Below are 12,970 nucleotides of genomic sequence, written 5' to 3' on the forward strand. Positions count from 1 at the left end.
GCGCAAAAGTCTTCAAGCTGCAATATTGGGTGGTTTTAGTTTTATAATCATTGATGCAAGGCTACCAGACGTCCGATTCACCGATTTAGTCAGGACAGTACGTTATTTTCAACTCCTGTCCCGACTTTTTCGAACTGCAATCGAATATGTCTCTTTATTATTGTTTTTTTTGTTAACTCACAATTAGACATGTTCTTTATTGTATGAATAATTCTAAGTACGCAACATAGAATTATCATGACTTTTGAATGGGGCTCGCACTATTTCAACTACCTATTTGTAATATCTGTCTGTCTGTCTCTCTCTCTCTCTCTCTCTGGTCTACGTCAATGACAGAAATGCAAGCAATATTCTTTATTTTTAACCCAATTAAAGGAAAGTGTAAGCATTTAAAAGAAGTAAGAAAGATCATCACTGTTGCTCTTCCTTAGAAATTGTTGTTCTTCGAGGAAGAAAAATTAGAAGGATTTAGTCCAGAACCTTAACACAGTGTCCCACGAGTCTCTCTTGACTAACACTGTCAAATGTGAAGTGATTTTATGAATAAAATTTTCCGCCTGTTTACGTATAACGCTGCACAGATTTGGTAGTTCGCACACGGTGTAATTATTTCGTGTTATCTTACGCAACAGCAAATACATTTCATAAGACTGTTCTGGACACAAGACTTGCATCAGTAAACAAGCATTTTGTCTGTTACAGTATCACAGGAAAAGAACATCGTCCTGTAATGTTCAAGCCTCTAGATATTTTCCATTAATAATGTCTAATCACAATAATAAGTTAGAAGAAATAACTCGCATTTTCACAACTACCAATATTCTCGTTTTTAATCACTTCGAAAATTATTTCTCGAAGATATTGGTTATACTACAAGAAAGCAAATCAAAATTAAAGTAAAAGTTCAACTACACGTATACCAAACGACATTTACAATATTGGAGGGACAGAATACTTAAAGAAAATTGTTGTTTAATTCGGAGGTAAAGGCGTGGTGTAGTGGTTCTTCTACCTGGTTTAAGGAGCTAAAGCTTGTAGCGTAGTGGCTACCGTTCAGGATTGTCAATCTGATGGTCGTAGGTTCAAACCCTTCCGGTGGCAGAAAATTTTCGTAAGTTTTAGACATATCCCATTGTGTTCATTGTCCACGCCGTGTGAAACGGAATGATTCAGTTTGGAATTAACGATGGGGGGAGGGGAAATATTGAATTAAAAATTCTCCATTTCAACGAACCGAGAAGTGGAGAAAAATTGAATAATTCTTATAAATATTAAAAATTACATTCATTTTTTTAGTGGTGAAATCGCAGGTAAAATCAAAGATCTTACATGGAAGATTTTAATTTGCTCTGAACTCAGCCAAAAGGCATTTCGCACCGATCTAATATATTCTCCAGTACATTTCAAAATGTTATTGAATGTTTCATGTCGGTAATTTGACCAATGCATCCATTCTTGACGCTCAGACGATATTTTCTGCAACTACCTCTTCTCTCCAGTTCCTTCTCCTTCTTCTCTCCCCTCTTTCCGTTCTGCTTTTATCTCATATCGCCTTCCCTACTTTTCTCGCATCTTATCTCCATCCCACTCTTCTCCACTCCTCTTATCTCCTTTCCTGTCTTAGATTTCCGACTCCACTGCACTATTCTCTCTTTTTTCGTTCTTCTCTTTTTCTCTCCTTTACTCTACTCTCCACTTCCGTCTTCTCGTCTCCTCCTCTCCTCTCCTCTCGTTTTCCTCCTCTTTTCTCTTCTTTGTTATTTTTTCCTCATCTCTCTTTTTCCATTCTCCTCACTACATCTCCTCTCCTCGTCTATCCTATCTTTCTTCTCTCCTCTACTTTTCCTCTTCTCCTTTCGCTTTCTCTTTCTCCTCTCTTTTGCAACCTTTCGTTTCCTCTCACCTCTTTTCCTTACTGTAGACTCATCAGCGATGAAATACTAGAAAACCTATTTTTTTCTTTCAGAAAGAATTTTGTCATTTGCGATATAATAGTGATATTTTTAATAATTTTATACAATAATACTTGTTTATATTTCTTTCGTTTATTTTATAAATATCTATTGTGCATGTGGCAACCCTGAAATGGAGCCTAACTCTGTACGCAACCCACCAACGGCTAGTGTAAATTGGGTTGCCTAGTTTAAAATGTCTTTGTCCTACACTGTAAAAAAAAAATACACTTTCTGCACACTTTTTTAACACTTCCTAGAAACTACTTTTTATCACTTCTTGTACACATTAAATGGGCACAAGAAGTGTATAGGAAGAGCTTCAATAGTGTACAGGAAGTGCTTCAAAGTGTACAGGAAGTGTACAAAAAGTGCAGCAAAAGAAGTGTACAGGAAGTGCTTCCAATATAAAGGTGTCCCAAAAGTGTGTAAGAAGTGTGCTGCAGAAACTACTTTTGATCACTTCTGGTACACTTTACACATTTGGAACACTTGTGAAAATACTTGAGCGACACTTCTTGCACACATGAGAGATATCGCAATTCAGTAGTTTCTAAAATAAAAATACTGTTGACTCACATTTAACTTCACAATTGAAGGAGGAAAAAGCAACAACCTTAAATTTTGTGTGATGCGTGTTTGTTTTTCTGCGACTCACGTACCTTCTACTTATATAGTCCAGAATCAAAAAGGTTGCTCATGGGAGATTCACTTTTATTCACTGCAGTACATTTTCTTCTTTAATTTGTATCTTAGATGTTCACATATTTTTCGAAGAGTGTTAAAGCACAATTTTTCACTATGATTACAATCAAACGTATCATTATTTGTTGTACAAAAACGTATGTTTCTTGTACACATTTTGACAGAACCATCTAGCGGCCGGTGTAGGAAACTCAGTATAAAGTAAGTATATTCTGAGCTTTTTTCTGAATATTAGGTTACACAACAACATAAAGACTTGCTTCGAGTAATTATCTATATACATGAGTTTCAATTTTCGACAAAGTATTTTCATACTACACTCGACGAAACTGGACAATCGTTATTTCAAATTCAGAAGCACGCTCACGCACATATAGTAAATTTAACCAAACGTTTTGCTTCTCTTTACTTACATATGTATCATTTTGTTTACGAGTACCAAATTTCGTCTGACCAAATTTTTTGGTATTCTTAAACAAAATTATTTAGTAATTACAAGCAAAATTTGGTTACCGGAAACAAAAAGAATAACCAAACAGCTCAACCAAACTTTTTTGGTAATTCCAAACAAACCAGTTTTTTCTGTGTAAGGCGAAGTAAGTGGCGTTACATAATAATGATGATGACAAGTTTCCAGCAACAACCAGCCCCCCGAAGTTAACGATCTGTTTTGGTGTGCTTTAAAGATGAATAGTTCGATTTAAGAAAATCTATTAATTTCCTCGGAACATTCAACTTGCTCCTTCTTCAATTTTAATGAGATTTATCCAATTATCAAATTGGTACATTAAACAAAAAAGTATTGATAGTTTCATGATGCAATGCAATTTCCATGTGTTCCAGGAAAAAAAATAGTTATATTTTGTTATTGTTTAATGTTGCTTGCTTTCAAGTGTGTTACTGCTTTATATAATGAAATTGATTTATGTTCATAAGATATTCATTTGTCAAAAAAGTATAAAATAACAATCGATATGACCAACAACACAAAATGAAATCATGTGCTACAAAAGTGTACAAGAAGTGTACAGACTTACTTTAGACAAAGCGTTGAAGAAGTGCACACAACTTTGAATGTGTCCCCAAAGTGTGCAACAAGTGTACAAAATTTCGTCATTTCGGGTCGCACACATCTAGAACACTTTAAGTACACTTTTGCAACACCTTCAGTACACATCTTGTGCATATTATATGCAAGAAAGTGTACCAAAAGTGTACAAGAAGTGTATTTTTTTTTACAGTGTAAAACTTTTGAGAGACACTATACAAGTAACCCTCGGTGCTGTTTTTCATTTTTTCCTTTGCTAACTTAAGAACCTATCTCCTATTTCAGCTCAAACGTTTAGTTTGCTTATGGATTTGTAGCTACGAATAGAATGGTACGTTATTGTGTAACCATGCAATGTAGAGGAGCTGTTTCTGTCATTTCTGCATAGAAGCCTTCTGCTTCATTTCCTTGTTCTCTCCTTCGCCGTGAAGACTGCTGACTTGACGAGCATCCTTCGGCTGGCAATCCGCATGTAATGACTAATATAACGCTTTATTGGTTTCTTAACAGCGGCCGGTGACGACTGGGACTCGCATCCGGGCTCTGTTATCTGAGTTCAGCAGCCAGCAGTCCTGAGCGGATAGTTTGGCGTCTCCATTAGACTGCCGTTTAGAAGCAGACCGTGCCGCCCACTCAGGACACCTTTCAGTTCTTCAATGAGCATACAACCACGGTTAAATGATGTCTCGTTAAAGCTTGTCGCCCACTATGGCGCTCCGAACCGCCGTGTGGAATGTTCCATGCGCCTTTCGCCGCTCCGAACCGACGTGTATCGGGAATTTTTTCCCTCGTTGTGCCCGTATCAAGGAGCTGGTCAATTTTGGCCGTGTCTTCAGAAGGAATATATCGGATGGAATCTTGCATCATCCTGATATAGAAAAGTAGTGTGGGGTTGAAATTTATTTCTCGTCACTTTACTGTATTTGCTGGCAGAAAGAGTTAGTAATACAGAGAGGTTACCCACTGATCTGGGAAAACTAAAAAATCCTGGAAGTTAAGTTTTTTTATTACTTTCCAGAACTTGATGGGAGATGATATTTTTACAAGTTTTTGAAAGTTTAATTTTATTAATTTGTTGAATAAACTGATTCTCTTGCATAGTAAGTGAAGTTTAGTAGTTGCATATGTCATTAAAATCAATATAAATGACTAAAGAATATAGGAAGCGAAAGGAGAACTTCTGTTTTCAGAACCAAAACATTCACTGTGAGGGACTGAAGACGTGACTACAGCAGACCATATTCTTCAATCAATTTGACGCCGTGTGTTCAAGATAAGTTCCATTGACAAGAAGGAACAGAGGCATAAAAACAGGAATGCTCCAGGGAGGAGAAGACTTTCACCATCAATCTTATGTCAAAAGCAGTGCGAAACTTCCTTCGTTATCTTCTTGCAATCAAGAAGCTCTTCAGGTGGAAGGAGGGAAAACAGGCCGGGATGGGAAAACGAAAACTTGATAAGTAATAGCCTGTGGTAATAGCAGCAAGATTTGCCTGTCTTGCATACTTTTTGTACTCGCATACGGTTTTAACAGCAAGTGGAAAGTCTTTGTGTCAGAAAACTGTTAGAATATTTTCTTACCCTACAGTACAATTCTTGTGACGTACGACTGGAACTTTTCCTGATGATGAATCATGACGGTCTCTCGCTCTATCGACCAACTCAGTTCTGGAGAAGATTCAGAGCTTTGGAGAGCTAATGTCGGTCATCTTGAAAAACTGAAGTGAAGAGATTCTCTCGACTTAACAATGCGAATCAGATGTCCTAGGTTTATTCTCGACGCTAAAGATCCTCCAGTGTAGATCAGGGCCCCCAGAAGGGTGATGACCCTTATTCTCTCCGTGCCCTTTGTTTTCTAGGGGAAACAAATATGTTGGCTATCATAATAATGGCATCATTATTTACATAAAAGTATTCAATTAATACGCGTACTTTCGAACTTCTGAAAACTTTTGGTTCTTTGCCCCTTTTCCTGCCCCTCTTCTAAATTATTTCTGGCGTCGTTACTGCCTGGACTGATCTTTAACTCTGTTTTATGCTATATTTTAGATAGTGTAGACTAATCTAGACTGAAACTTCAATTTAAAGTGGAATCCGAACCACTATGCAATCGGGGAGGCTTTAAGGCTCATCTTTTTGTTCCTTCGTATACTCTGTATTTGTTCAATTCGCCATTCATCCTGATCTTCACGATTGATCTAGAGAGGTAAAAAAGTGTTTTAAAAAACCTGCACAGTGTGGACCATCCTTCAGATCCAATCCGTGGCTAAACCATTTTACAGTTAGCCTTAAGCCCGCTTTAGACGAAAGCATTTTCCTTAGCATTTTTTCTTAACATTTACGCCATGACCAAAATGCAACCGTGTAAAGTGAGAAATCTTATGGCTTTCCAGATGCCATGGCACATTTCATGGCATTTCTCAAGGATAGAATCGGTCCTATTTCCGTAGCATTTTTCGTAGCATAACCAATCAGAAACGACCTCTAGGTCACGAGTGCAGGTGTGATGGCGGCCGCGCGAGATGTAAACAATGTATCACTTCACATTTTTAAAAGCCGTTAACTATTCAACAGAGAGGAATAACGTTTCATATAAAACAATATTAGGTACAAAACAATGGCGTTCCATAAATATATACTTTACAACATTTACTGTGCACGTATGGAAGAATATTTTAGTTGTTTCAATTGTAAGCACCCTGCACCACCCTGCACTCAGCATAGATGGTGTAACTCGACGTGTCTTTCGTGCTGTATATGTTATACATTGTAATCGCAAAAGCTTACCTAAATTTTACATGAAGTGCTTCCGTGTAAAGTACCATCTGCTATAAGATTTTTGGAAGCATTTACGTAGCAAAAATGTTAAAGGAAATGGTTTCGTCTAAAGCGGGCCTTACGCTAGACGCGCGGATCTGCGATAGAATTGTGATTGGCCAACATAAATCGCAAAATACCATCCCCGTGTTGAATTTTTTCGCACCATTCTGGAACGTGCTTCTACAACGTTTGGAATCTTAACGACTGTACTGTCACGCACAATGCTTCAAGCAGATAGCCATCTGGTTGTGATTGTGAGTTGAGAACAAGCGCTTTGCCCGGGTGCTTGTCTTGTCAACAACTTATCAGTAGTTTGAATTTTCCCAATATTCTGAACATCTATATACAGAATCACCTTTTATTTTAGTTTTGCCCTATCCAGGATAAAATGTCAAATTTGCCTGGGCGAACTCTTGCGATTTTAACAAAAGGAGATCCACCCAGTCATGAAATTAATATGTTCTCCATTCTAGTTCTCTCGATCCACATGTTTCGCAGTTGAATAGTGTCGCGGAAGCGTTGCAGATGAAAGAGAAGAAGGTTTCTTTCGGAGTCTACCGTTCTTAACAAACTGGGTAAGAGTTCAGAGGCAATATTTCACACCGTGTTGTCGCTGTCATTTGCAGAAATATGTTGATGTGGGAGCCAAGTAGGAGGATCAAGTTCCCTGGAGTGAAGCCAGCTGCCAGTCTCCGCTCTTAAACATCGGTGACGTCGGCTCCAACTGCCAAAAGCGAGGCGCTTCGTTCAGGCACCGAGAACTTGATGAGATCCCCTTCCCTTCGGTTCCCGGTGGCGTATTGCTGCGTTCCAACCTCTCTTACGATTGTTGCGATTCCGTAGAGACGAGGATCTTCCGAGATTGGGCTGGCGGCTGCAGGAGATAAGAGCGAAGCTGTGTAGAGCCTTCCTCATGAAACTTACACGCAGCGAGATGTTTCCGGTCTGGAATCTCAGGTCCTTCCGTATACAAGGGCGTACGCAGAGGTTTTTTTTTTTTTTTTCTGGAACAAGAACCTCGTTTTCATCAGATGAAGTGGAAAGTTCCCTTTTCGGCCAGAAACGTTCGTAGAGGAATCAGGTTCTGATATGTCCCTTTTTGAAGACACCCAAATTCCAGCCTCTTCCGCGTAATTCATGCTGTACTGCATTTAGCAGACTATCGAGGCTCTGGCGGCCAGACCGGTATGAATTGTGTCCATCCATTCTCATCGTCGCAATTAGCCAAAAGTGGAAGAAAAGCGACATGTACTAACACAATTCAACTGAAGTACTTGCTGCTTGTATTGCATTTTAAGCATTTTTAATTCTTCTTAACTGAATTTTGCTCTTTCACGGTTGTTTGATTGATTTGCTTAATTTTTGTTCGCTTTTCTGCCACTTTTGGCTAATCGCGAAGAAGATATTGAAAGGTGATATGACGAAATTGATAATGGGACACTGACAAATGACACCCATGTTCAAACCGGGATTCAAGCCCCTGGCTCCTAACAACGCTAATTTTCTCCTGACTACGTATTACTACAGGGAGGTTATTTCAGTCGTTCACCGCCAGCGTGACGGCCGTTCCGCGGACTCTTCATGCAACAGGTCCCGGCAAATTGCGTTCAGGAAGTCCGTAACAGAAACAGCTTGTTTTGTAATGTTTCCACTTTTCACAATTACAGTTACAATTACAATTGAAATAAGCACGTACCTTGTCGCACGGATGCAGGAAAAGGTGTCCTCCCAAATACAAATATTTCCGGCACCTTATTTCTGACATCTAATCTTAGATTAGACATCGCTACTTTATCCTCAGTTGACAGAAAGGGAAGACAGCATCCCGGCGCATAAAGCAAACCGAAAGCGTAAAATGATATTTAAAAGTAATAATAATGATGATCACTAACCTCCTGTGTTATAAGAGATGTTGAAAATGACTTCCTTCAACAGCAATACAACACGTTTCTTAGGTTCAAGAGATCCTGTCTATCGTAATCCCTGACCACTTTTCTGCAAGAATTCGTTTTCACGTAATTATCGTACATAAAAACTATATGTTCAAGACTATATTTGTTTAACGACATAAGTAATGAATGAATAACAATTAACACACAATAAAGCACTGGCCACGAGTAAGCACATTACAATAACACAGTATAAGCAACACGCGTACTGATAAATGAACAGAAGTGAACATGAACGTACACTGACGTCTGGTAGCCGACAGTGTTGCTAACCATTTTTCGGCAATGTCCCTACAGACGTAGTCAAAATGTCCCTACAACTGACCAAATGTCCCTACGCCAAGTAAAGTGACTAAAAAAAAACACCTCATGAGCATGCAAACAGAAGATAAAATATACACATTTACTTACCAAATCTTTCTGCTCGGTGCTTCCACAATTAATGAAGGAGCGAATTTACAATACAGGACCTCTCCCCGATTTTTTGTAATATTTCGCATACTCACTAATTGAGGCCTCCTAATCACGAATTTGAAGTTAAAATTTGGGGGGTCACGTGTAGAAATTGCAAAATAAGTGACATTGAGTGGTCCGCGATCGGCACGATTGCTTATTATTTACCGGAAGATTTTGTGTTTCCAATACTTAAAAAACGAAATATACATTCCTGATATTACTACGACCCCAAATTTTAACTATGTTTGCCTATCCTAACCTAACCTAACCGTACCTGAATGGTTCGTGGGGCTATCCGTCAATGGTTTGTTGGGCTACCCGTGCATGTTTTTTTCGAGCCCAAATTTTAACTATGTTTGCCTAACCTAACTTAACCTAAACTTACCGAGAATGGTCAGTGGGGCTATTCCTGAATGGTTTTGCGGTAATTGTGATTACGAACCGATAAAAAATATTATTTTCGTAGCACTTTAACGGCAAACGTTCATCATCGAAGACGCCATTTTCGTATCCTGCAATTTTATGATTGTTGTACTGTTGCCAAATTTACCTGTAATCAAATCAGTTCTTCTACATCGTGATTGTCGCTGTCACATGTAAGCACGTTCTTTGGGCAATATACTGAAATCCATAAGTTTATTAATTAGCCCACAGCCATCCTCCTGCACACTCCACCTAACAATCTGTACAACATTAACAACTTTTTTACTGTTCTCTTCCGCCATTCTTACACGATCCATGCTCTCCAAGTATGAAATCAACAGTGTGGCAACGCTGTAGACAGCGTAACTAATTTTTATTTGTTCATATCAACAAAATATGGCTACCATACTTGTATACGGAGAATCATTGCGAGAATTGAAAAGCTTATTTTACAACTTCTGCACGTTAATGAACATTTTTTCCCCCTCACCCCAACATGTTAACTTGAGATAAATAATCACGAATAATTATTTCGTGAGTATAAGACGTAGCATAGAAATTACAGAAGGGTCCGGTATTGTAAATTCTTGCCTTAATGAATAATAGGGGTGTGCTGGACAGAATTTTTTGGGTCGGGACTGGATCGGGACGGTATTTTTTTTAAATCCCGACATTCGGGACTGAAAAATTTGCAATTTCCCGACCAAGTCGGAAAATTTTCTGGACGGGAAATGTTCGAAATTTCCCGAAGCACTGGAAATCTCGAATTTTACAAGTCATTTTCACTTTAAGTGATTGTTTTTGCATTTCTAGAATAAAAACTTACAACTTTCGATAAGTTCCAGAAACTTACAAGGCAGAAAACGTCGAGAATTAACGACTTTTTAAAGTAAAGAATCCAGCACACCCCTAATGAATAACGTTGAGTCGTTTACTGTTGATTATGTTATTTGAAGTCATACATGCTGCTGCTGTGAAGAGATAGATGTTGGTTGGTGATGCTGTATTTCCTGCATTCTTTAACAATTTTGGTCCCATTTTATTTCCCTTTTTTGTTTTTGTATCACTTAACATTGAAAATATTCTTTCCGTTTCCGCGTTAGAATGCGGCAATGTTAGCACTATTTTCGCGAGAGTGGAAATGTTTTCAAAAAGGAACTTGCCTTGAAAGTTTTTGGTAACCGATAACATGTTCCAAAATTCTGATGGAGATCTGTTAGTTAGTTCTTTTTTCTCCTCCTCGCTAAAGTATCCAGATAAACTAATTCATAAAATGTAATTTACCAAGATAGAAAAAAGTACCTACGTTTTCCCTCATTTGGCAAAATCTGTCCCTACGTTCCTACGCGGGCGAAATTTAGTGAAAAGTCCCTATGCGTAGGGACATGTCCCTACGGTTGGCATCACTGCCGACACGTGCAGTATGAAGCGCCCTCTCGCGGCTGACAACTCACCCAACCCCCGATAAGCTGCAGGCGCTGTCGCGACAACTGAGAATAAAGTAGCGATGACTAATCTAAGATTAGATGTCAGAAATAAGGTGCCAGAAATATTTGTATTTGGGAGGACACCTTTTCCTGCATCCGTGCGACAAGGTACGTGCTTATTTCAATTGTAATTGTAACTGTAATTGTGAAAAGTGGAAACATTACAAAACAAGCGGTTTCTGTTACGGACTTCCTGAACGCAATTTGCCGGGACCTGTTGCATGAAGAGTCCGCGGAACGGCCGTCACTCTGGCGGTGAACGACTGAAATAACCTCCCTGTAGATTGTCAAGTATATACCTGAACCACTGTCCAAGTTGATGGGAGGCAGGAGAAGGGATACTTGTATGTGTCTTCGCCACAATCATTATTTCTAATATTTGTGAATATGGAATTCTAGTATTCCTCATTCTGTGTTGATAAATAACTGCCATCTATATATAAACCTGGCCTTTTAATCTTGCTTCAAACTTGCAGATATACACAATTCTATTATGCATCTACAATTAGTACATGGCAATAGATAAGAACTGACAGGAATAATTGATCATGATACAAGGATCTAGATGACGTGATAAGTCGGTACACTACAAATTTCTCAACCCCCCCCCTGCCACTAATCTTCCTCCTCTAGACTTATCCAGGCCACATTTCCAGATTCTGGGAAATAAAATTTCCTGCTTTTTGAGAAAATTGTACTGTCATTGTTATTTTTAGCTCATCAATAATTTTTGGCATTGGAATTTAAAGTGCTTTAAAAAAAACTTAATGATCGTATTGTTCACCAAAATATGATTTTTAATTGATAGATTCCGTTTCACTAGCTAAAATTCGTTCACTCTCTTTTGTTGCATACCTTTTCAGATGCTCAAAGTGGGCTTCCGTGGCGGAGTGGTCAGAGTAAAATGTTACGAAGGTCCTTGGTTCGGATCCTGGACAAGACATGGGTGTACAATTATCTTCGTTCCAACATCCATTTCATCACTCATCTTCATCACCGTGATTAAGCCAATGGGTAAATAAATGAAATAGAAAAAGTAAAAGAGTATTCACGTCGATATTAGCTAAAATTTTCAGAAAAGCGTCCTAAAATGAACTAAATGAACGAGAAGTATTGTTGACAAATTGATTATATAACAAGTTCTGCATACATAGATAATCCCGAGAATATAATAGAGTGCCCAATTCGCCCAGTTTACTCCACCAGTTCTCGAGTCTGCTGGCAACTCACGTGATCTCTGAAGTGCGTGTCATGTGTTAATGTCTCACACGAGCTTCGTGTGCAACATGGCAGGCAGTGATTAAATGTCTGCTGTAATTACAAATGCGTGGCGCTTGTCGTTAATTGATAAAGCGGTTGCGGACGCCGTTGCGTTCTGAATGACAACGGCTCTTAAAATGTTGCTGTGAGTAATTTCAATTACGGGCTCATTCGACATACGACTTTTTTTTTTTTTTTTTTTGATCGATTGAAGTAGAAGTTATACCCACAGTGTGTGTTCATGTTTGCTTCTTTTTGTTTATATTCTGCTCAGTTTACTGCGCTGTACTATCTCTTTAGGGCAGTCGCGACGATGAAGATGAATGATATGATGGGAAAACAAATATCGTTAGGGATGGGCGTTCAAATCCGAATCGTGCAGGACTCAAATCTTTCATCCGCTATCCGAGCCTCCGATATCCGAAGCTGGGACCTTGGATTCGATATCCCGAGTCTTCAATCCCCAATCACATATCCTAACCTCGTACTTGGATACGATATCCGAATCTCCGATCCCCGATCGGATATCCGAACCATGGTCCCTGAACCCGATATCCGTATCCTTGATCTGATATGTGAATTTCGGTCCGTGGATCCGATATCCGAAAACCCGGATCCTGGATCCGATATCCGAATCTTCATTATCCAAATCCATTAGAATGTGGTAATCGAATCCTCAATAATCGAATCCTCAAAGATCCAGATCCGCCCATCCCTAATATCGATGTCTTACCCACGATTGGAAATCAAGGTTTCGTGGCGCGATACGATAACCTTTTCGCCGAAAAGGCTGACACGATACATCGGTTAGAGTAGCAAGGTGACCTTGGACATGGGGCTTTTCTAGGCCTTCTCCTTATTACAAAAGAA

The 12,970-nt window shown here is 39.0% G+C and overlaps 2 protein-coding genes across 8 annotated transcripts in view; both read left to right on the forward strand.

The window, feature by feature from the left end:
* The window catches only part of LOC145995350 (uncharacterized), a 29,209-nt gene extending 24,928 nt beyond the window's left edge, over positions 1 to 4,281 (forward strand). The window contains exon 3 of the mRNA XM_083131958.1: positions 4,216 to 4,281. Within this exon, the coding sequence (XP_082988084.1) occupies positions 4,216 to 4,281 (66 nt within the window). The remainder of the gene's footprint in view (positions 1 to 4,215) is intronic.
* The window catches only part of Frmd5 (FERM domain containing), a 366,456-nt gene that overhangs the window by 159,715 nt on the left and 193,771 nt on the right, over positions 1 to 12,970 (forward strand). The gene's annotated exons all lie outside the window — the stretch shown is intronic.

The sequence above is a fragment of the Lepisma saccharinum genome, chromosome 11 (genome assembly GCF_977018435.1).
Source record: "Lepisma saccharinum chromosome 11, izLepSacc3.1, whole genome shotgun sequence".
NCBI classification, from domain to species: domain Eukaryota; kingdom Metazoa; phylum Arthropoda; class Insecta; order Zygentoma; family Lepismatidae; genus Lepisma; species Lepisma saccharinum.